Source organism: Acyrthosiphon pisum, chromosome X (assembly GCF_005508785.2).
Source record: "Acyrthosiphon pisum isolate AL4f chromosome X, pea_aphid_22Mar2018_4r6ur, whole genome shotgun sequence".
Lineage (NCBI taxonomy): Eukaryota > Metazoa > Arthropoda > Insecta > Hemiptera > Aphididae > Acyrthosiphon > Acyrthosiphon pisum.
Genome location: NC_042493.1, coordinates 16560295 through 16584465, shown reverse-complemented (window position 1 = coordinate 16584465; position 24171 = coordinate 16560295). Strand labels below are relative to the sequence as shown.

The 24171-nt window shown below is 33.6% G+C and overlaps 1 protein-coding gene across 2 annotated transcripts; it reads right to left on the bottom strand.

Moving 5' to 3' along the window:
* Nucleotides 1-1535: 1535 nt before the first annotated feature.
* Nucleotides 1536-23052, bottom strand: LOC100166797. Of its 2 annotated transcripts, none has more exons than XM_008181976.3 (7): nt 22290-23052; nt 5810-8120; nt 5411-5526; nt 5141-5290; nt 3031-3355; nt 2399-2820; nt 1536-1976 (listed from the first exon to the last, which is right to left on the bottom strand). In XM_008181976.3, exons 1-6 carry the CDS (start codon nt 22632-22634, stop codon nt 2462-2464), a joined length of 3606 nt encoding a protein of 1201 aa, XP_008180198.2. In that variant the 5' UTR covers nt 22635-23052; the 3' UTR covers nt 1536-1976; nt 2399-2461. The 2 variants fall into 2 exon arrangements, with proteins under 2 accessions (XP_008180198.2, XP_016657619.1); XM_016802130.2 differs by having other exon boundaries at nt 5810-8117; nt 22290-23051.
* Between the last annotated feature and the right edge of the window lie 1119 nt (nt 23053-24171).

The window sequence follows — 24171 nt, the reverse complement described above, 5'->3', positions numbered from 1 at the left end:
TATATCAATAAAAATCAGTGTTGGGAATTATCAATAATTCTAGATATCTAGATAAGATTTTTTGAAATAAATTATCTTTTAAAGTATCTAGATAATTATGTTACGATTTATCTAATGTTTAGCTTAGATAAAAAATGGGCTTATCTAGATCAATATTATAATGCCCCTACAAAATTATAAAACCAATGTTATTAAAATTCTAATATAATATAAACTATTTATAAAATTAGAAGAATACCTATATTTCTTGTTATTATTGCCAATGACGGTATTACGATAATACGAGAACCTGCATGCGGGCTTGTACTATACATCGTTCTATAGGTACAGACTAGCCACAATGAGCATATTAAAATTAATTAGGTATAGGTTTATTTCCCCATCATTTTAAAAATAAATTAAAATTAACTTCGTAGAACTGTATTTCAAAGGCTCAATCCATTGTTAATATTTAATATTTAATATTATCATAATATTTATAATAACTTATTATAAATATTATGACATTATGTTGATATGAATCTAATATTACAAAAATACTAAAAACAATAAAAATAAGTGTAAAAAAAATGATATTTTATCTAGATAAATGTATTGTTGTATTTATCTTTATCTAGATAAATTACGTTTGTGTTATCTTTATTTTTATCTAGATAATATTTTGTTAAAATTATCTTATCTTATCTAGATAATTTTTAGTTATCTATTCCCAACACTGATCAGTTAAGTTAAAAATTATAGGTTAAAGATTAAATTATAGAAAATACCAGTACAAGCTTAGGTACCGAATAGGCTATTTACGTGCCACTATCTACATTTATTATACACTTGATAATGGAATATAAGTTTTGGACATTTTTTAGATCAGATATTTTCTTGTGAAAGCATTTGACAACACACAATACAACACTTATTAGAATTTTGCCCAGTTTTGATGTGTAAATATGTAGTTAGATTAAGAATGAATTAAATTAAACGACCTCAGAAAGTAAGAGTAAACTATGTAGATATTAGGCGAGGACATGGTAATTGTCTGTAGAGATTTCAGAGAATTGTACTCGGTCCGGTTTTATATATACAAGATATATTTAAACAGTATATTCAATATACATTGTAATATTAAATATATTTACACAACACTGGACGTTTGGACTAGTTGATCCCCTGAGGCCGGAATTCTACCTCGCCAATCTATGCGAGTACCAGATTTTAGGTAATAAGTGAAAATATAAAATAATATGGTGGATACATATTATAGTTTATCATCATTTTTTACGCACGCGTAGATCTAGTCAGGCGGAGAAAAAATTTGGCGGAACACTAACGTGATCTGAACGAATGAATTCTTATTGTATAAACACTATAGAGCACGAGTCTCCAGCGTTACATAACTAATCTGTTTTTTCAAAAATTATAGGGACTTCCGCAAATGCTAAACTAAAATAAGTAGGTTACTTATTAATTTATATTATAAATGTGAATTATTAGGAACAACATATAATAAACTTGTCGGGGATAAAAACAATCAGTAAACATACAATTCTATACGCAGGAGTAAATAATACAATATTATGGACCCTCGTGTATATTAATACTCATATTACATTAATATCAAATATTATTAAAACGTGTACAATACACTTGAAAAAAATTACAGTAATAGTGTGTAGGAAGCCTACTGCAATAGTGTGTACAAAACGGAAATGTAAAAAAAGTATATAATATATATAACATAAATTATAAAATAATAATAATTAATAAATAAAAACGGGCACGCGATAGCGGCTGCCGTCGTTGTATGCAGGTGTCCTGCACTGCAGACTTGGTCGTCAGCTAATCATGTCCACCGACCACCATCCACTATCCTTCGGGAGGTCGTCAGACTAGTGGTGCATCCAGTCCATGAAGTACGCCGTTCGTAGCCGGAACGTTGCGGACCAACACCTGAGCGGCACCACCGTTCAGCCGTATCCTGCCTAAAATCGATAATAATAAATAATTGTACAAATGCGATCAACAAGACAGATTATACTATTTAATAAACATCGATTTAATTTGAAACCCTATAGTGTAGTACCGAACAATAACTAGTAATTAACTGTTGCATTTTCAAGCGTACCTAACAAATTAGGTAAGTAATTATTATTTTGAATATTTTATGCTAGGCTTAGATTTGAAAATATGTGGTTAATTTTTTTGAAATTATGATAAAAAATGATCTATATTATTTGTTTATACATTATTTAATCAATCAAAATTGAACATATTAAATTCCTTATTCGATATGACAGTACAACACTAAGAGCAGCTGTTTTCAAAATATTGTTAATATTAGGTATTTAGAGATTAAGGTAGGTATGTGTCATTATTTTAACTATTAAAATAAAATAAAACTCACCCGAATCCTTGTACACAGTTAACTGATAGAAACGAGATTTTTCACCGTCATTTGGCGAAACCGTTAAATTTCCATCGTCTCCACCACCGTTGAAGTCTTCCGCTGCACCTTCGTCGTCCTCCTCCGCCGCAGCTGCAGAATCACCACCTTCCGGAAGCCGATACGCAGTGTCCCTGACCTGGTAAAATCGCATCCGGCTGTGTACATGGGAGGATCCCCTGGTCCTGCCAACACCACGTGACTGAGCACGAACCGGTCAGCAATCCGCCGACGATTTCGTTTTTTGAACCTGCTACTGGTGTCCTCGTGAAGCATCCAATCTACTATTGAACCACTGCTGCTACTCGTGCTATAATTTCCCGAACCACGGCGTACGCGGAACGCTTCGTCTACAGGCGCAAACACTGTCACAGTTCTTGAACCTTTATAACATAATATATAATAAATTGTAATCGGAATTTAGAAAATAATATACAAGCAGGTTAGTATAATATCGATTTAAGGTATTGTTAAAATATACTTCCCGGGAAACTATTTCCACATGATACATCGGTACATCACAAATGCGTTCTCGTCAATACTCTTTACCTACCAAAATATATAATATACAGTAACGATAAAAAATATATTACCAGTGAGTAGCGATCGCACGTTAGGCGAACAGTGCTCGTCCACGGCTCGCAAAAAGACGTTGTACCGTCGCTGCCGGTCGGCTCTCATGGTGGCGAGCACGTCACCGACAGGCAGTGGGAATAATACGCGGTCAACTGCATGCCCTATAGCCATGATCTGTTGTTGATTGCTTCCTCCTGCGCTTCCGCTTGACGACAACACCATGTCTCTACGTTGTTGCGTGGATCCGCCGCTACCGTCGTCGGAAGTAGAACCATCGTTAACCGCGGCAGACGCAGGTGGGTTGACGTCGTCCAACACTCGGGCACCGTTGACAGTGAGAACCTAAAATACAATTTAAAAATAATGGTTAGGAGACTAGCTCTAATAAACTATACCGTGACATCGAATTCAAATGGTTCCATGGAGCTTCCCATATGTTAATATATAATATATATATACATGTTTATACAATGTGTCCCAAAATACCCGATCGCCCTGAGTATATCAGTGGAAAATCAATATATCTATAATTTAAATGCGGTTTTTTTTTATAGTAATATGCATGAAAATTCTTATTACTTAAATGGCATAAGAATCAATTTTTTACACAATTAAGTTTTGTTCATTTAAAAAATAGCCAGTTTGTTTATTATATTTTTAAAACAGGTAAAAAAAAAATATATTTATATATATATTAAAATTGAGTGAAAATCGATCAAATTAAGTTTTTGATTTTCTAAGAATAATATAGTTATGTGAATGAAACAAGAATCACATGATTTAATCTCGTTAGGTTTTTTTATGACAATTTACTTCAAACCTATTTTGATTTAGGTACCTACATTAAAAAAAAATATTTCTATGCCTCTCGAAATAATAAAAGTTACAAGCTGCTAACCTAACCTAATCTGCTATGGAATTGAGTATCCAGATCATCGAAAACTATCGTAAAATGTTATACACTTATACCCATAAAGTATCGATATTCAACAGATAATGTTTCGATTTTCGGAAATAGGTACAATTGTGTTTTTATCAGGTTATAATGTTTTAAACTTATGAATACATTTTTGCAAAGCCCTACTAATAATTAGATATTTTACAGATTGTCATATAAATAATCTGCATTCGAGATCTATTAGGCAGGTATATCATGCGATTCGTGTTTTGCTAATATAACTATTATTTTTAGAAAATCAAAAACTTAATTTGCTTTAACTTGGGTGATTTTTATTCAATTTAAATATACATTATTTTTGAACTGTTAAAAAATATAATACAAAAAATGGCCATCTTGAAAATTAAAAAAATAATTGTATAAAAATGTCTTAATATTTTAAATGTATGCTATTCAATCAGAGTTTCCAATTTCCATACTTATTATTGTAAAATAACCACGTTTAAATATATTGATTTGCCATGGAGATATTTTGGATAATACGAACATTTTTGGGCACTGCAGTATAATGGAATAACAAAACTTTCTAAATAAAGCTTTAACAAAAAGTATAAAATGTACATTTTTTGTGATAGGTAATTTAGTTTCAATCAACTGCTGGTATATGAGGAGTGGAATAGTAAATATTATAGGTGATCACTGAGTTGGTAATATGTATACTGAGTAGTGAGTACAGTATATGACTTGTCACGTATAAAATAATTATAATTGGCAGTTCTTTGTGGTGATTAATACCTATACGTTAAAAGTATAGGTATTTCTAAAACAGCTGATTTGTATTTATCAGCATCTTAACTTTATATAAATATTTTCTTAAAAATATTATTTAAAATTACAAAATAAGAAACATTAGAGGCATCTACTTAGTTTAAATTGAAGGGTTAAATAAAAAGAAAGTAAAAAGGAAAAGTGAATATAAAGTAAGATAATTGAGAAATTTAAGTTTAATTTTAGAAGTCTTATTCGATGTAAAAATCAACCTGCACCATGAAGTATAAAATTATAAACTTTTATTGAAAAAAAAACGTTCTCGTGCTTGATGCCTAATGTAATGAGCATGTACGTGCAAAAGTTGTGGATCGTACGCGTATACTCGGCATATTGAATTTCTCAAAATTAGACAATTATTGGAACCCCATTGTTAATAATTAAAATGTAAGTATAATCACTTCTATGTCGTTCCATCGGTTGTCGTACAACTGTCGGGCGTACAGATTCGCACGGAGTTGTGTGCCTGCTAAACTAACGCCGGTCATTTCGTCTCCTGCCATCAAGTCAGACACCCTGAATGCTCCAGGCACGACATGATGCAATAAAAGCTTTTAAAAAAAAAAAAAATGGAATTATTAAAGGAAAATCAATAATTTTATCGTTACATTACCAATACGGCGATGAATGATAACACATTTATGTAATAAGATTATAGTAAATATAATTACCCCAATCAGCAAACGTGGGTTTTCACGGAACTTGTCCTCAGCACGATCGGGGCCACCCAACTGCACTAATAGTGCTCTGAATGCCTTGTCCGTAGGTACAAATACAGTAAACGGGCCTATATAACATACAAATTGTTTTAAAAAAATGATGGCAAGTATAGCAGCTCCTGTTAAATCATGTTATGAGAATATCAAGATAGGGGGCAACTATTGACGTGAGGACACATTTTTTTAGAATCGCAGGTATACAAATATTTAAGTTTTGAAGGCGTGAGATATTTTAAATGTATAAATAGTTTTTTTATTATTAGGTTGGTGTAAATTACTCTTAAGTTCAAAGTAAGTTTAATAACTTATATAAGTATAGGAAGTGGGGAAATAAAATAAAAATATGTATACCGGTTTCTTCAAGTACAGCGTCTACACCAGCTTGTCGCATGTATTTGGCCATTGCGTAATAGCCACGGCGGCGAAGAGCACCACTAAACATGCCTTCTTTAATGGCTTTGTTGTTGTTGTTATTGTTATTGTTATTGAAGTATGACAACGTCGAGTTTACCAGCGGTGTCGTGTAAGACGAAGGCGTGGTAATTGTCGACGGTGTATAAAACTGTTGCTGTTGTTTTTGTTGTTGTTGTTGTTGTTGTTGTTGTTGTTGTTGTTGTTGTTGGTGGTGCTGTTGCTGGTGATGGTGATTGTGATACTTGTTCTGCTGTTGGTGCTGATGTTGTCCGGTAGTAGTTGCGACGGCCACCGCTTCGGTCGGCACGGCGGTAGGGAGGAAAAAGTTTTGGTATTGGTGCTGATGTAGTGCGGTGGTAGTTGTTTGCGGCGCCTTGGTTGGAATGTACGATGGCTGGGGTGGTTCGCGGCGCTTATTTGTGCTGACGCCGATACCGCCGGTCGACAATGTTGACTGTGGTGGTACGGTAGATGGGAACGGCGGCACGTATGCCGGAAGCGGAGTCGAGGCAGTGGTGCTGGCCACCACCGCGCTGTCCAGTGCGGTAATCTTGGATGACGGTGTTGGTGAACCGCCCGACGGCAGCCGGAGTTCACCCCGGTTCAGCCTGTCCACCAGCTGCTGGAGCTGTTCGTCATCGGCCACAGCAGATGTACCAGCCATGTCGGCCACTGCATTGCTGCCGTCGGACGGGACGCCTCCGTGCTGCTTTTTCTCGATCCCACGTACACGCACGGTGCCGTCAGGTCGTTCCTCCAGGATGACGAACGTCACTGGTTTCTTTTTGCCACCAGCAGGAACAGGCGGTTGCTCTGCGCCACCGGTCATGAACGCCGCGCCGCTGTCGACCGTGGCCGCGGTCGCTGCGTCACCGCCACTCTTGGCCGCGGCACTTCCGTCGACGCCGCCCGCGCGTATGATTTCATACTGTGCGACGCCGGGGGGCAGCACTTGCCGGGCTAGCTGTTCTAGTTGCTGCTGTTCGCTAACCGTCCAGGGCTGCGAGGGAGCCGTACTCATAACAGCGGCTGTTGGCGGTGCGATGGCTGGTGGGGTGGCTGCTGGCTGCGGCTTCTGCCGGATTACAACTGTTTTGACGATCGTGTTCCGACCACCGCTGGCTGTGTTTCCGGTACCTCCGACATTGGGTGATGCTGCACCCCCAAAAATTGTACTCGTATCCGTCGGTTGCTGTTGCTGTAACCGATTCCGTGATGGTGATGATCCGGTACCGGAACCACCGCCACCGATTTTCACGTACTGAACGTTATCGTTAGACGCCGATCCGGTTACATGCTGTATCAACCGATGGTTAGCACCGACATCTCCACCAGCCGAAGTGAGTATCGTGTAATTTCCACCTCCACCACCCACGACTGCCGTCAACTGCTGGCGGATTTGGTGTTCGATATCCGCGTCCAACCCGCCACCACCTCTGTGGTCATCGTTATCGCTGTCTCCGATATTGACGGCCACAGGAACCTGCAGTGCCGGTGGCTGTGGCTGGGGGTAATACTGTGGTTGTGGTTGCTGAACAGGCTGCGCGCTCTGCAGTGGTATGTACTGCTGGTGCTGATGAACGTGCCGCTGCAAGTTGTTGTTGGACGTCGTGGAAACCACGGACGACGGAGGAGTAGTTACGAAGATCTGCTGCTGCTGCTTCTGTGGACGATGGACGTGATGTTGGGGGTGATGTTGCTGTTGTATGGTAGGGCCCGCCAACGTCGTAGGATAGTATTGATGCTGTTGTTGCTGATTCTGGTTGTGGCTGTGCTGATTGCTGTATGAGGCTGTCGTCACCGGAGGCGATAAGGACGGTTGCTGCTGTCTGTTGTGGTTGTTATACTGCTGCGGTGACTGTGGTTGCCAGCCAACACTTGCACCACCTCCACCGCTGATGGACCTCTGCTTACCGTGACGGTCGTCGTCCGGGTTGTCTGCGGCTGCATCGTCATCGTCTGCGGCCACTCCATTGATCTGCAATAGTTGCTGCAGTTGGTCGACCACCGCCGCCGAATCCTGGTGTTGATCGCTACTGTCCTCCACCGGGATGTTCGCTGTCGACGACGATGCTGTCGAGGCTGTTCCGGGAGCCGTCCACCACTGCTGTTCTTGGTTATGCCGACGAATGTCGTCGAGTATGTGTGTCTGCTGGACAGCCGAAAGCTTGTGAGGCGGCTGCTGTACGAAGTAATCTTCGTCATCGACGTGCACAGGCGATGGCCCGTTAACGATGTCACGATGCTGCTTTAAAAAAAAAAAGGACGAATGAAACAAATGTAACTATGAAGTCAGGCGCGTTGCCAGCATTATTTTTGGGGGGTGTTTTACATTTAAATTTAAATATAACTTTTATTAATATCCAATAAAAAAAAGAACCATAATATTTCGACATATATTTTATATAATTGAGACACTTAGTAAATATATTTTTTCTATAAATATTTTCGAGGGAGGTGTTACAACTTACAACACCAAAATACTCCCGGTGGCTAAACCTATTTAACTTTAAACACAATTTGTATAAACGTTTACCTAATAGTTAATACTTTTGCAGTAATTGTTGTTATATTATACAAACGTATACGATAGGTAATGGGCATACAGATATTGGATTTTGTTTCTACCAGGTTACATAGTATTACATGAAGCTTAATATAGGTAGTAGGTACCTATACTAAAAATAATCAAATCGGAAAGCCTTTTTTTCAATGGATGAAAAATTAAAGATTTAAAATAAATGTTACGAAATAATTATTAAATTTATAAATTATAACTATTGATTTAAATTATGTTCAGTTTGAATCTCCCCCTATATAAAATTATGGTTACATGGTATATACGTAATATTATGTATATTGTATATAAGTGGACACCTAATGCATTGAGATTAAAAATTAAAGGTTAAGAATACAAATGCTACACACACACAAACACATATATAACATATTTTAATACATTGATAAACAAATAATAATTCATCAAAATAACCCACAGCTACATTCATACATTTAATTACCTAATAGTTGGTATAAAAATATTTTCTCATCGTTAAGGTAAGGTTAAGTTGTATAACATAGTATGTAGGTAGTTGACGTTTATTAGTTTCTGAGCGGAGCAATGAATGTATTGACTTTACAATGATGTGAGTTTATTTTATTATTTGTATCTGTCATCACCTTTTAGGACAGTACAAATGCTTCAATTTTTGTCAACAGTATTTTTTCTGGTAGGAAATTGAATCTAGTGGGTCGTAAGTAAAAATTCACAAAAGTTGTCAAAAGTGTCAGGAAAAATAATACAAAGAATTAAGGAAAAACTGACATATTTATGCAAACCCCGTTCTCGAAAAATTGTATTTTGTTTCATAGTGTAACTCTTAAAAATAAAATAATAATAGAATATGGATGAAATTTTCACTAAATGTATATATTAGCAATTTCTATACAATTTTCGAAATAATATGACTCTTTTAGAGCTATTTATATTTTATAGGCCTAAAAAAGTTTTGTTTTTTTAACTATATCCATACAACAAACATTTTTCATTCAATAGAAAATCTTAAAAATGTAATATAACGTTACCTATAAGTTGGCATTAGTAGAAATTAAAACAAAGTTTGGCATAAATCCACAATAATTTTTTATGAGCTCCTGATGTTGAAATGTTGACAAAATTTAACACAAAGTTCTTTATAAGTTGTTATAATAACAATTAATAAATATTAAACATCCATAGACATGATTTTTTTTTATAAGTATTTAAAGTTTAAATGTTGCCAACATTTATCAAAATTACAAAATCTATCAATTATTGTTATTAATAAATTAGAAAATGTTCAATTTTTATAACTAAGGATTGAAAATGTAAAACAAATATTCTCATAAATAGCTCATACTGCGTCACTAAAAAATCTATTAAATGTATAAACATTAAACACAGTTATTATTTACCGATATTTTAAATTTAAACTTACACAAAATAACATATTGAAGACAAAAAAAAAAATTTTAGTTATTTTGTTGTAATTTAAAAATATTATTCATAGATATAATAAATAACTATATATAATATAATATATAATTTAGAGTATATTATGTTATTTTATACACACAATGACATGTTCAATTGTAATTTTTTTGTAGATACTGTACTAATGCCCAATATTAAAATTAATTACTTAAATCACAATAATGTCATAGAATACACCTACTTAGTACTAACTACTAAGTAATATTATAGGCTGACGGGACATCTTCGCTCAGAAGTCAGAATCATTTTTCGTTTGCAATGATTTTATATCATTAAAATCAAATTTAACACAATCCACTACAGTGATCGTATTATAAAATACTGTTACAACAGAGTGACATCCACTTCCCCACTTTTTATATTAAAATTTAAAAGGCCAAATATTTAATTATAATCTCATTTAATATACCAGTTCAAAACCATAATAATGGCATATTGACATATTGTACATCCTTCGTGATATTAATATTGAATGCAATATAATACAGTATATTGTATACTATATACTATATATTATATACAGTATAATATATAGCTATTATTATAATTTTTATATTATGATAATTATGTCAAGTATCTAAAATATATGTACAAAGAAAATAAAATATATTTTATTCATAGAATATGTGTTTATTGCCATATTAACAATGGTAGCACATGAGTATAATTCATTAATAAATTAATAATCTGATCATCTTAAAATGTACAATAATTACTAATTACTAATTACATTAACTCCAAAAAGTAGAAGCTCGATATAGGTACATAATATTATAATCTAATTTATCCACATCGTGAGTAAAATGTAATCTCCTACATTGAAACAGTTTAAGCGTCTAGTTTCTACACTAGATAGCGTTAGCTGATATAAAAGCTTTTATTAAATAAAAGATAAAGTTTAAAAAATCTTAAGAATGAGAAAATTTACAAATCTAGTATTTTTGAAAAATAGTAATCACATAATTATTAGAATGTATACATAAGAATAGTGTAAACAATAAAAGGTGGACGAGTGGTTACTGCTCTGCTGTAAAGTAGTTATCGAGCATGTCATTGTAATGGGTGTGTTATATTTGAATTCAATGAAAATCATGTAAACGAAAAAAGATTCTGAACGGAGACGTTGTGTCAGTCTAGAATACTTGTATAAATAATCAAATTTAATAGTTAAAAATTGTTTTTATAAAAATCTAAAATATCTCATGGCTAATTTTTTTATCTTGGGATCTATATGTTAATTGAAAACGATTATTAATGAGAATGAAATTTAATACAGTTCAAATCAGTCTCGTACCCGCATGTACACGTCAATAACTCGATAACAATATAAAATTCACTATACGAATCTTAAGATAACTTTATTATTATTTTGAAAAAAATTAATATAGTTAACGTTGTGTGATTTTGACTCTAAAAAAATATTTTAACTCAGCAGAAAAATGTCTGTAAGATCGTACGAAACACGGTTTCCGTTTTCAATATCAATTTTAATTTTAATTATGATTTCAAAAAAACTCATATTTTCAACTTTTCAATTATTACAGTTCATAATGATATAAGATTTTAATTTTTACAGTGTTCGGTAGGAACTATAGATAATTTTCAATTTTTTTCAAAAGCAAAATAGGGCAACGTAAACTAACTTTAATTTTGTCAAAACGTTCGGTCTTTTGAGATAAAATTGACAGAAATACGAGGCCCATTAAAAAACCGAAAACGTCAAAAAAACAACTAGAATATGCGTTTTTATAACTTTAAATGTTGAAGTATTTTTTTTAGGTACCTGTTAGATCTGTGCATACTTTGAAATATTTGAACGTCATAATATGTTCTCCACAGTAAAGTAAACAAATTTCGGATACTACATTATTACAAACAAATTGTTCCATTTATTTGTCTAAAGAAGCGTAATTTACTGTTGAATATTGACAATACAAAAATGTATTTATAAAGTCAAATTTTGATAAACGACCAAAAATTATCCAAATAAATAAAAATAAATGTACAATTTAAGTCGTTCGTATGATCTAAATAAGACAAGACAAGTAACTTACTAATCTAAACCTTTTATTTTCAAAATCAAAACGAGTTTATCGACGATCAACAATATATGTTAAATTAAAATGGGTCTTTTTAGGATGAAAGTAGTCTAGTTCGAATCTCTTTTATTCAGAAATATTAAATTGATTATTATTATTGCAGAAATTATTACTTACTACCTACTGGTACAGACTATTACAATTATTAACAATACAATGTTGAATGGAAATATGTTTGAATAAATTGTGTGATTATGCAAGCATGCAAAAATCAAAAGTAGTAAATACTAAATAGAAATAAATCATGTAACTATAATGGAACATTATTTCATTCTCAAGTTATATAAGAACGCATCGAAATGTAATGCTATAAAAAATAATAAAAATGTTTATTGTTGACTCCTCATTATTGCCAGTTCATCTACTTATTTGAAAGCGTATAAATTGGTATACAAATACAAACACATTATATAATATGTATTGATCAATTGATAAATCATCGCATTCAGAAAATATTTCTAAGCTAAATTTACTTTAGGTTACTAGTTTTTTCATATATTTTTTTTGAAATAAATGTTTCGTACAGGTTCTATGAAATTGTATATCTAATATTAGAATATTATATGCTGTACATATACCTATTACATATTATTTTAACTATATGATAACATGTACAATTTTAATGGATACAATTACTACAGATTATGTGGTGTTGTTATGTTTTAACCTATAGAAGATTTTAATTTTTGAGTGTTCCTCATCATTGTGTATACAAATATACTGTAATGGATGTGTTAAATTCGAATACAATGATAAACCGTTGTACCTATACGAAAAACGGTTCTGAGTAGTGAGTATGGATATAGTCCTCCATACTATATGTTTCTAATAATAATAATACCTACTTATTTGATATTTTGTTATTTGTAATATTTAATAATATATGCGATGGGTTGCACTAATAAGTAATATTTGCTAAAAAAAATTACATACCATCAAGTCAGGACCGAAGAATTTATCGTACTAACAAATATAATGGACAATGATCATCGTTATTTATCTTTAAATTATCAGCGATATGAGAAAAATAATGTGAAGTCAATTTACGTAAGATATTATTTTAACGTTATTAACTTATTATTATAAAGTGAATACCAACTTATAAAATATAACATACAGTTATGGTGGTGTAATTAAATATAAGTGCGTAGTAATACCTATATACATAAATACATAATTTAAAATGAGTAAATATTTTGAAAATATCATTGTGTATAGTCAATTATAATAATATATCTATAAATAGTATAATGGCAGGTAAGTTTCAAGTCCCTACACGAATAATATTGTTTGAATGTCAAAAAAAAACTAAAATTGTCATTCTTACACATTTCATTTCAAAAAAAATTTAATTAAAACGATGTCTGTAAAAATACTGTGAATACCTACCTATTTTTGACTTTTTTTTAATCCCACGAAGAAAAACCTATGGACATTGAACAATCTTATATTTAATTTTAAAGCTTAAGCTATAAATATTTTAAAATCGAATGAAGTTTTTCACTACAAAAATTAGCATAGGTAAGATATTTACGATGACTTTCATAAAATTTTTACTAAAAACACAAATAAAAAATGCTTGTTTATTCAGTATTCACCATAAGCTATTTTTTTAATTCCTGTAAGGAAAACTTACTAGGAACCTTGTATTCAATTTTGATTCTTTTGTATAAACATTACTCGAAAAAAAATAGACTATTTCAATAATTAAAAAGTTCCAAAATATTAAATAAATTATATTATGTTCAGAAATGCTATGTGAATATTTGGAAAAAAACTATAAGTATCTATATACGGTTATGTGTATTTCAATTGCAGTAAAATAATAAAATACATTTTGTAAAAAAATGGTTTTGCATAAAAATTCCAATTTTTTTTTTGTTTTTCCCGATTATTAAGAAAATTACCTAAACATTTTTATTTTTGGCTTCCTAAAGCACTAGAAAAATCGAATTTTCTACTAGAAACAACCTTCAAAGTGAAACATTGAAGCATTTTTACTACTACAAAAGGTTATGACAGAGAAACACAAAAAAGAAACATATGATTAGTGCAAATTAAATATAGATATAATCCACACCCAGAATCTAAAATATCCTGTTGAAATAAAAAACTTCCCCAACGTTACAGTTAATGAAAAAAAGAAATTTAGAAATTAAGTAACAATTACAAGACGTATTGAAGTGAAATATTATATATAAAAAATAATATGTATTATATTATTATACATTTATACTGAACGCTTATTGTTCGTGAACACTAAATCATCTCACCCATAGCACTGAAAATTGTTGAGCAACATTTACCTACACTCGGAAAAAAATGTAAACAAGATATTTTTCATAATTTCTTAGACAATTGAACATCATTTTTATTATTATTTTATTTATTTTAAAGAAAATTAGATGGTAGAATCAATGGGTTTGTTTAAAATCGATGATAGATATATATTTTTTTAAATTGATTATGTTATCTTTGAAATAAAAAAAATTGTCATTACCTTTAAGGAAATAATACAATAGTAAATTAATGGAATGAAACTGTAGAAATTAAAACTTTTATTTCTTTTATAACTTTAAATTTTTTTCTGAGTGTTCTTACTCTAAATATAATATTGTCTTTAATTCGAAGTTAATTATTTAAAGGCGTTAAATCTATCCATATAGGTAAATGCTTACTAATTCCTACTATATAATAATTTACACACTACTACATTAGGTGTTCACACACATGGAGCAATTTCGTTGTGCCACGCTGTGTGCGTCGCGAACATTATACGCTTCGCGTAAAAATAAATTATTGTTACAATAGTGGGATGCGTGCGTGCAGCCGTTTTCGAAAAGAGTATCATCACTTTTTCTTTTTAACACACCCACGCAAATTACACGCACGTATTATTATAAGTTTTTTTTCGTTTGCCTATAAAAAAAAAAAAAGACTAAGTATATTATATATTTATATATTAAATTAAAAATGTGTGTGAAAGGGAAATTTCTCGTGCGACGACCGTGGGACCATCGTCTTAATAAATAATAACACAGCATTATATACGACGACGGAGCAACACAACGGTGCGATCTTTATCCGCCGGATGACAATTACTACTCCTAATACTGACTATATACTCCTATAATACTACTGTACACACTACTCTTAATACGACACGACAATGCGAAGAGAGAGTGTGTTTTTCTCATCGGCGGAGGTCCTCGTATTTTTAAATTTTTTTTTTTTGGTTTCTATCAAAAAAATTATCTCACGCCTGGTATATTGCAGTACACAACGAATGCACACTTAGGTACTATCACCGCCGTCACGTGTCCGATATACCTAACGCATAGATGTAATTTTTTATAGTTTTTTCGACGGAATACCTAGGTGTAGTATATTATAATAATATATGTTTACCACCACCCTGTTGAACGACCGTCGTCGTCTTGGTCTTGTATTACAGCTGTATACCTAGGTACAACATGCAACAATCGTAGGTATAGGTACCTAAATAACGGCGCACTTGGCAGAAAAAAAATTCCCGTCATCACCGTTACGGACGATTTTGTTGACAATATATTACTGCTGTCAACAAAATTATCTGTAAAATATTACTATATAATATATTAATATGTGTGTTATTATTACGCTACCGCACTTTACTATACCTACCCAGGAACCTAATTATGAGTTCGATCCGCTGCATAAATAATAATATTTCGTACATCATACATATAAGTACACACATAGCACTATAATATATTATAAATATTTTCTTAAAATAACAATGGTATAATAATACAATTGACATTCCGCACACAATACACACATACACGCAAAATTCAATGTACCATTACTGCGCAGTTATACGTGTGCCACATAGTCATAGTATATAGACTGTCCATCTACATCGCAAACGTACAATAATGATACAAGTGAAATAAATGGTTGGATGGGTGGCTAGTTCTACCCTCCACTCGTTGGTACCTATATTTATATTACTTATGAAAATGAACATTTATAGTGGTCTGAATAATATATGTACAATAATAATATGTAATAAATAACAACCAATTTGTATATTATTATATACACTAAGTCACCTGCAGCGTCCATCACCATGTATAATAATGATATGAGATAATATTGTGTATTTTGTATATGAATGTTTTTTGGTATGTACCTAAATTCTTACATAAATAATAAGAACAAATTTATTTTAAATAAACCCGATTTCAACCTATGTGGAAATGATAATTTTTGTTTTTTATTTCTATGAATCAACGCCATACGATATTATTTTAAAAAAAAGTATTACACATAAAAAATATAACAGTTTTACAAGATGTACAAGATCATTAGGTATTTGCAAAAGATAGATTTGTGTTGTCTTGGTTGGTAGGAATAATGATTAGTTAGTCATTTGTATTGGGTATGAACAGAATGTCCATTCTTTACATTCTTACTATCGGGACATATTTTGCGGAATTGGTCCAACTCACCAAAAACTTGAGCAATAAGACTGCTGTCGCCTGCTATATTACCTTAGTGAAAAGTCGCTCTAACAGGATGCATCAATGCGTCGATTGTCCAATCTCCGAGTAAAATTACAACAAATTATGATACGATACATTCGGATAACGGTTAATGGTAGGTAAACAGATTATAATAATATTATATTATATTATACGTCATATTATTTATATAACGATGACGTTTATACAGACGACATCTCCCAATAAGATATAGAAAACTGCAATCAAACTCGTCAAAAAACGTGCAACAGAACTATAATATGAAACTGTTTAGTGTGTATTTTCTTTGTCTCGTTGCACATTCAATACCGTGCAGGTAACGTTCAAACAGTTTTAAATCCAAGGATATTATTATACTGGCTCGCTTTCTTACTGTGATAGTTTGAGTTAGAAAGCCTCAAGATATATATATATATCAACTATCAAGGCTCTTTAGTTTTGGTTATTTTATTCGTTGGTATAAAATACGTCTATTCGTGAATTTAAAACCGTTTTAACGTCACCGTGTAAGCGTGGTAATTGTTATGATAATAATTTTATGTTGCCAAGTATATGGCTTGTGTCGCGTGCCCGCGCGCACGTCCGAATTTAATTACGACGGCCGCGTGAGTGATATTATATTATTATTTCGGACAAATTACCACCGACGACGACGACGACAGATGGTCGTCATTTTTTAACGCGGCGTGCAATCACTAATTACTCGGATGTCATCGTTATCGTCGTCCTCATCGTAAAATCGTCGTAAATCGTCGTCCGCGGTCGTATACACTATCGCTATTATAAGGCAATTACTGGTCCATTCAGCGTAGCGCCACCACACCGCGTCGAAGAGTTACAAAGAGAGGGCGTTTCGTCCGAGCGCATATTATTGTTTAATCACATCGTCTAGGCCAACATTAAAATCGAGACTATGCCACCTACTAACGATAGTGCTATAATAATACATATTTTGCACGTCTGTTAAGGATCACAGAACACCGTGCTATAACTAAGCAGGATTGACTCAAAAAATAATAAATCACTTTTTAACCGTGTAATATAGTTAATGCGCCCCCTATTAACTATATGCATGGTTAAAAAGTGATTTATTATTATTTTTTTTTTTTTACTTTTTAACTCAACTATAGTTAGTAGAGTAAAAAATTATAAACTAGTGATAGGTGATAGGTAGGTAATTAGAAAATTGACTTCATACTTTAAATGAATACTTTAAATGTAGGTATCTATGTATTAGTTAATTAAATTATATCCATTGTATTATAACTTATCTAGCTTATACCCGTTCATTTAAAACATGATAGAATGATGCATAAGTATAATATATTTTACCTATAATTAACACTGTTTAATTGGCTATTTGATTGTTTAATCTACCTATATACAATTATTTTAAATAAAAATCAATAGTTAAATGTTAATTAATTTATGAACTTTTTGATATAAACGTATAATGTTATGTATTATTCGAATGCGCAGTATGGCCGCACACCACACGAAAATGCATTTTTCCAGTGTTTCGAAATTTTAAAACGTAGAGCCCATAACTACTACGTATCGTATACCGAATAGTGTGATTTTTCATAACGATTCGACTGGGGAAATTTTCGAAGAAAAAAATAATGTTTGCGCGCCATGGGAATTTTACTATATATATACGCGACAGCTGGACAAACGACGACGAAATAATTTAATAACATTACTAAAACTGTTCAATAATACCTGCAGAGGATCGCTGACCTAAAACGATAATCATTATTATTTATTACCCATCTGATCATCGGAAATAAATCGATTCGCGGCGACATAGTTGGTAGCAAATTGCTGTTATTACAAATAATAATTGTAAAATGTCTATTAAAGTACAATTCCGAGTGTGACTGAGGAATGATGGAATGAAATTATACTGCAGAGTGCAGGTCGTATGACGAATAATGATTTGTTTTTGAAGAACAGTGTTTATAAGTAATTAGATATCTGGCTCAAACGAAAATATTATAAACACATTTTTTACATCAGCAGTTTTCTACCGTAAATTTGCATATCGGAAAAATAATAATAATTTCTAAATTAAAATTTTACTTTTCAGACGGGTCGGCCTATCTGAAAAAAATAAATATATAGCGTTATTTGTGCGCATCGCAATCGCGCGTCGCCGCCGCCGTATAGAGATAGGGAGAAAGACTGTCGCTGCATATTATTATTATAAGTTTCCGCATTATAGCGTGCACATATAGGCGCGTAGTGAGAGTAGACATCATGTGGCGCGTACGTGTAATAACAATGATCATAACGTGCGGCGAGTGAGAGCGATTATATTGACATCAGCATCGGCCGCAAACGAACATACGGTGATATGCAACACGGCGGCAATACCCTAAATAATATACGGCGATGGGTACACGACAGCGGCGGGGGTCGGTGCTCGAGACCGGAAATACATTTTCGACAGACGATTACCGCCGCGCATCCGCAAAATTTTACGAAAATCGCAAGAGGCTGCGGTCAGTCGATACTACCTATATCGATATGCGTCGCGATTTCGCGCCGATCGCGATGTCAGTCGCTCGCGCTCGCATGCACACACACACACACATGGCATATTTTATTATAACTCTCACCCGACGTTTCGCCTTCTCCCCTCCATACGATGGTCCACCATATCCCGCCCAACAATCAGCCGAATAGTCGTCTTCGTTTTTATACTTAATGATACGGTTTGAAATCCGTGGATGCTCGCTTTCTTAGTTCATATACCGATAGTTTGAGAGGTTATATTTACCGATCGAAATGCAAGTAGGTATCCGTTAATCTATGGATGTTTTAAAGCCATCATATTTAAATACTTACATTAATTAAATTTAAAAAGTTTTAAATTGAGATGTTTCATCTCAATAGTGATTAATTTATTGGTTTTTCTTAATACTTATTTAACGTGTAATTTCTATACTGAAAAAGTGAGATTATATTTTTATACCTAAATATATAACTACCTAGATATACCTATGTTTGACTGATATTACATTTTTTTTTTTAATGAGAAAAATTAAATTTTAGTGTTCCGGATTTCTTAAAATTTAATCTCGCCACCCGAACCTACTATAAAGATATAGGTATATAAACTTTGCTGTGAAGCAAAGCTGCCAACGGGGCAATGTTAACAAAACAATAATAGTTATGGGAATTTTTTTAATTGATAATAATTACTGGCGTTTTCTACTGATTGTTGAATTAATTATTGCGTATTATTTTTTTTTTTAAAGTAACAAAGTAATTTTAAAATTAAATTAGTCACTGACAACATAGTTTTATATTATAATATTAGTGTGGTAGTTTGAAATACCTAGAATAACTCGGCTTCCCTAGTAGAATAAAATATAAATAAAATATTATAATACGAAATTATTAAAAATGCCACGCAGAAAAACTGGTACATTAAAATAACCCCTCCCCTGTCCAAAAATGGGGCATAGTTTGGAAGCTCGCATGAATGTTTGGAACAACTTCGTGAAAAAATCAAATTGTAAAAAAGTTCAACAGAAACGTGGTGCTTTTTTTTTAGGGTTCATATGTCTTTTTTCAGTCTGTCACAAAAAAAGAACAACAATAAAAACAATTGATGGTTTATAGGTTAAAACTTAAAATAAATAAAAATAAAAAAGCAGATTAGACAGACTGTAGACTTATAATATATCTGTGAAATGCACAGACCTATAATATTATGATCTCTAACAGCGAGAGAGCCGATGGAAATCGAAAGAAAATGACGAAATATATCGCAAAGACGCAAAGTCTCTTTCACCACTCGCACGCACAAAGCCACAAACACGTGTGGGCTATCGTTTCAACATAATAAAATATTTAATATATTTATTTATACCTATCTTTCACCATAAACGAGTCGCAGCCGCGATCTTTCTCTTCTTTCGCCGACGAACTGCGAAAGGCCACTGTCAAGGCCACGGCCATATGATGCGCTCCCGCCCACGGCCTTCACTCTGGCCGTTCCGCAATAATCATAAAGTTTATTATTACTATTAATACAACCGACCAACGCATAAGATGACTTTTCACAGCGATCTTGCAACGATACGGTTGACGATTTCCGAACGAATCGATGACACGCACATTGATAATCGAAATAGATTCCGAACACATGGACTTGAGAAAATTTTTTATTTATATTCACATTCTCGATAAAATATTATTACCTAGTGTACACCAAGGCATACGCAATTTTCCTCTTTACTATCTCAACATCATCGCACACACGACGTGCATGTTGCTATCGCGTTTGCATTTAGGAGCGTTACCCATTGCGAATATTTCGTGACGTTGCAAATGTCGACGATCCAATTGTGTTTCCACCGTGTGATCCGCAACGATATTTCAACAAAGAAAATTCGACAAAAATTCGTATAATAACACGGTTCGCCCTACATATTTTATTATACTTAAATGCGCACAGATAGGCACCTATAGATGAGAATCGTGAGAGAAGGGAGGTAGTGTAGTCCACAATATTATGCTATACGTAATATTCATTGATACAACAGTCGTGTGTACGTTGTACATGTTTAATATTACGAATGACGACTGCAAATCGAAGGATAAACTCGTAGATAGTACTAGAGTAATAACATGTGATTTTGAAATCGTTTTGCCAATCATTTGATAATAAACAATAATAGGTAAAACAATATCATTTCAATTCGAATTGTTTCCTCTAGTACATATTATAATAAAAATTCATAAGTACCTACCTACCTACTGGAATATTAAGAAGATGTCAGCGCCCTATTTGTTTTCTCTATCTGGCCCATGCACAACATAGACAAAAAGCACTTACGCAGAATCATTTTTTCTATGTTTTTAAGTAATATTTTAGAGTAAAATCACACATTACAAAAATAGTAGAGAATATGTCATTGATTATATATTTTATTGTTATATGACTATGTATTCGACTTTTAAAATAAACAAAAAAATGTTGTACATTAAAACAATGTTTAAATAGTTTTGAGACAATATTTAGACAAATCGATATGACATTCCCTCAAAAATATTATTTTCTATCTTTTTTGTAATGGGTAATTTTTTTCTAAGATTACATAGAAAAAATGATTCTGCGTAAATGCTTTTTGTCTATATGTTGCACGTGGGACAGAAAGACAAAACAAATAGTGCGCTGACATCCTCTTAACGGTTAGAATAGCTTATAATAATATGAAATAAGTATTATGGATTTTTAAAAAAAGTAGTGTAAGTTTAAATAATATATAATATGTTTAAATCACCCTATATCTCCGTTGTATCCGTTTAAATTCGAGTTTACATAGTTACGATTATTTGTATTAAGATTTTCTAATTGTTTTATTTAAAATAGATATACATATAACAGCGAGTATTAAGAAATAGGTTCCAAAATATAAAGGTTACTAAATTATTTTTAAATTGTACATGGAATTATAGCTATTATGGAATTATTGCGTAGTATTAAAATACGTTTAGAAATCGTGAATTCGGCAGACTCTCAGAGTGAGCTTTCCAAACTATTTTGTTTTATTTCGATTTTTGAATTAATTACCAATGTCTGAATTATTATTTTCAATTATGAAGTCTTGACTGTCGACAAATAACCAAATTATAAACACATTTTTCCGATTTTCTTTAGTATTTATTTACTAATGCGATTTCTCGTGTATTCACAGCCATCTGTGGGGCTCTGTACAGAATGACGACCAAAAGTTATCACTTACCCAATAGCGTGCGGCGAACGACGGCTGGTGCAGTTGTTGGCGGTTTTCCGGCTTTGCGGTGGTTTTGTCATCGGTCGGCGGCGATATCTGCAAAGTGGTCTTGATGACGGCCGTCGCGGACGGTTTCGTCGTTATGGCTGACGTGCCGGTGACCGTTGCGCAAAGGACGGCGACGGCCAGCGCGATGACGGCCATCACCGTCCCGCCACTCACCATCGCCCGCATCGTTGTGTTCTTCATCGGCGGCCGCCGGCGGCAGGGTCCTGCGGCTGCGGTGGCCATCGTGGGGCCCGACAGGATATCACTAGTTGTCGATCTCTGCCTCGGTCGGTGCCTATATATCATATGAGACGAGCCGATGCCGAGCTGCGACAAGATCGGAAACAAAGTCGGTATGGAGATCGCCAGTGGCGGTGGTCAGTGACTGCGAAGAAACAACGACTGCTGCGCGGGTGATGTGTGATAAAACGACCTGTGTTGCGCGTCTTATTGGACCGTGAAAAAACGAACGGCGGCGGCGCCGGTCATCGCGCTTTGGTTTTCGTCGTTATAATATAGTCGTCGTCGCGTCGTAGGTATATTCGTCGACGTCTTCGGTGCTGCTGATGCGGCCGGTTACTCCGCGTTACGGTCGTGTACTACCGAATGTCGGCGCTGTCGAGACGAAGAAAGCGACCACGGCGGCGATCGAGATTCCTCCTCCGCGACGGCGGTTATCGCGTACCTACCTAATATTATACGAGAGAAATGTGTAATAGTATTATTATCACAATCGTACGACGGATATGCGCGCGAAAACGGATATTATATTATTATGTTATTATTTATGATATTGTGACCGCCGCCGTCGAAATTCCCACCACCTCATCGTCGGTGGACGTGTGCGGCGGCAGCGGTTGTCGTCGCGATCTTTCTCTTACCCGCGTTTTTTTCCCCGGAAATTTCTCTGCCCGCTAATATCGCGTTAATGACTGCGCTGCATTCAGCTGCAGCGTGCGGTTATTATACAGGACGGTTCAATAAAAAAAGTCTTCACCCGATTTCAAAAATGCATATTTATTTCAAAAACGAAGAAACTGCAGCTGTGGGGTTGGGCGAAGAAAAAAATAATTAAATCTAAGTGATCAAAATAATATAGTGTCTTACAAAATATGTTCAATTTAATGACGACCTCACTGGCCTCACACATCTACATATATATAGATACCATAGTATTATGAATACCTACCATGTATATTCAAAATACGATGTATTTTTATTTGTCCATCTTGTGTAGACACTACTGTTCATTACAAGCGCACACAAGACACGTTCGTCAGCAGCGAAAATAAGATCGATTGACCATCTTATATTAACGGTGGTATATTAGTTGGTTACCTGAAATGTGCTGTTGCTGTGCCATGTTAATTCACAATCAGATAAACACTTTTGAATCGTCCTGTATTGTGCACAAATCGTTATTGACGTCGACGTACGTATTCAAAATTCTCCCACGCCGAGCACGAGTTTCCAATTTTCCTGGCCGTCGATAGTCGTATATTATTACATCCGCGAGTGCAGATCCACCTACCTTCACCCGTAACTAAGGATACCCGTCAGTGCATGCTAATTGAGTCCTATATGAAAGGGAAAAAAATAATATATTACCTATTAATTGAGTCCTGGTATTAACAACCATTTATCAACTGAGTATGCGATTGGGAGACGAAAAATATACCAATTAAATCCGCACTTGAAAAAAGTATAATATAAATATATCACGAAACACATAAAGACATTTACGATTACTGTGACGGATTTACTTCAGCTTTTAAGCATTCGTTGAAACTGTCTCTGTGTTTACATAAAAAAAAAATACGTCCAGAATTAAGAAGTGAAAAAT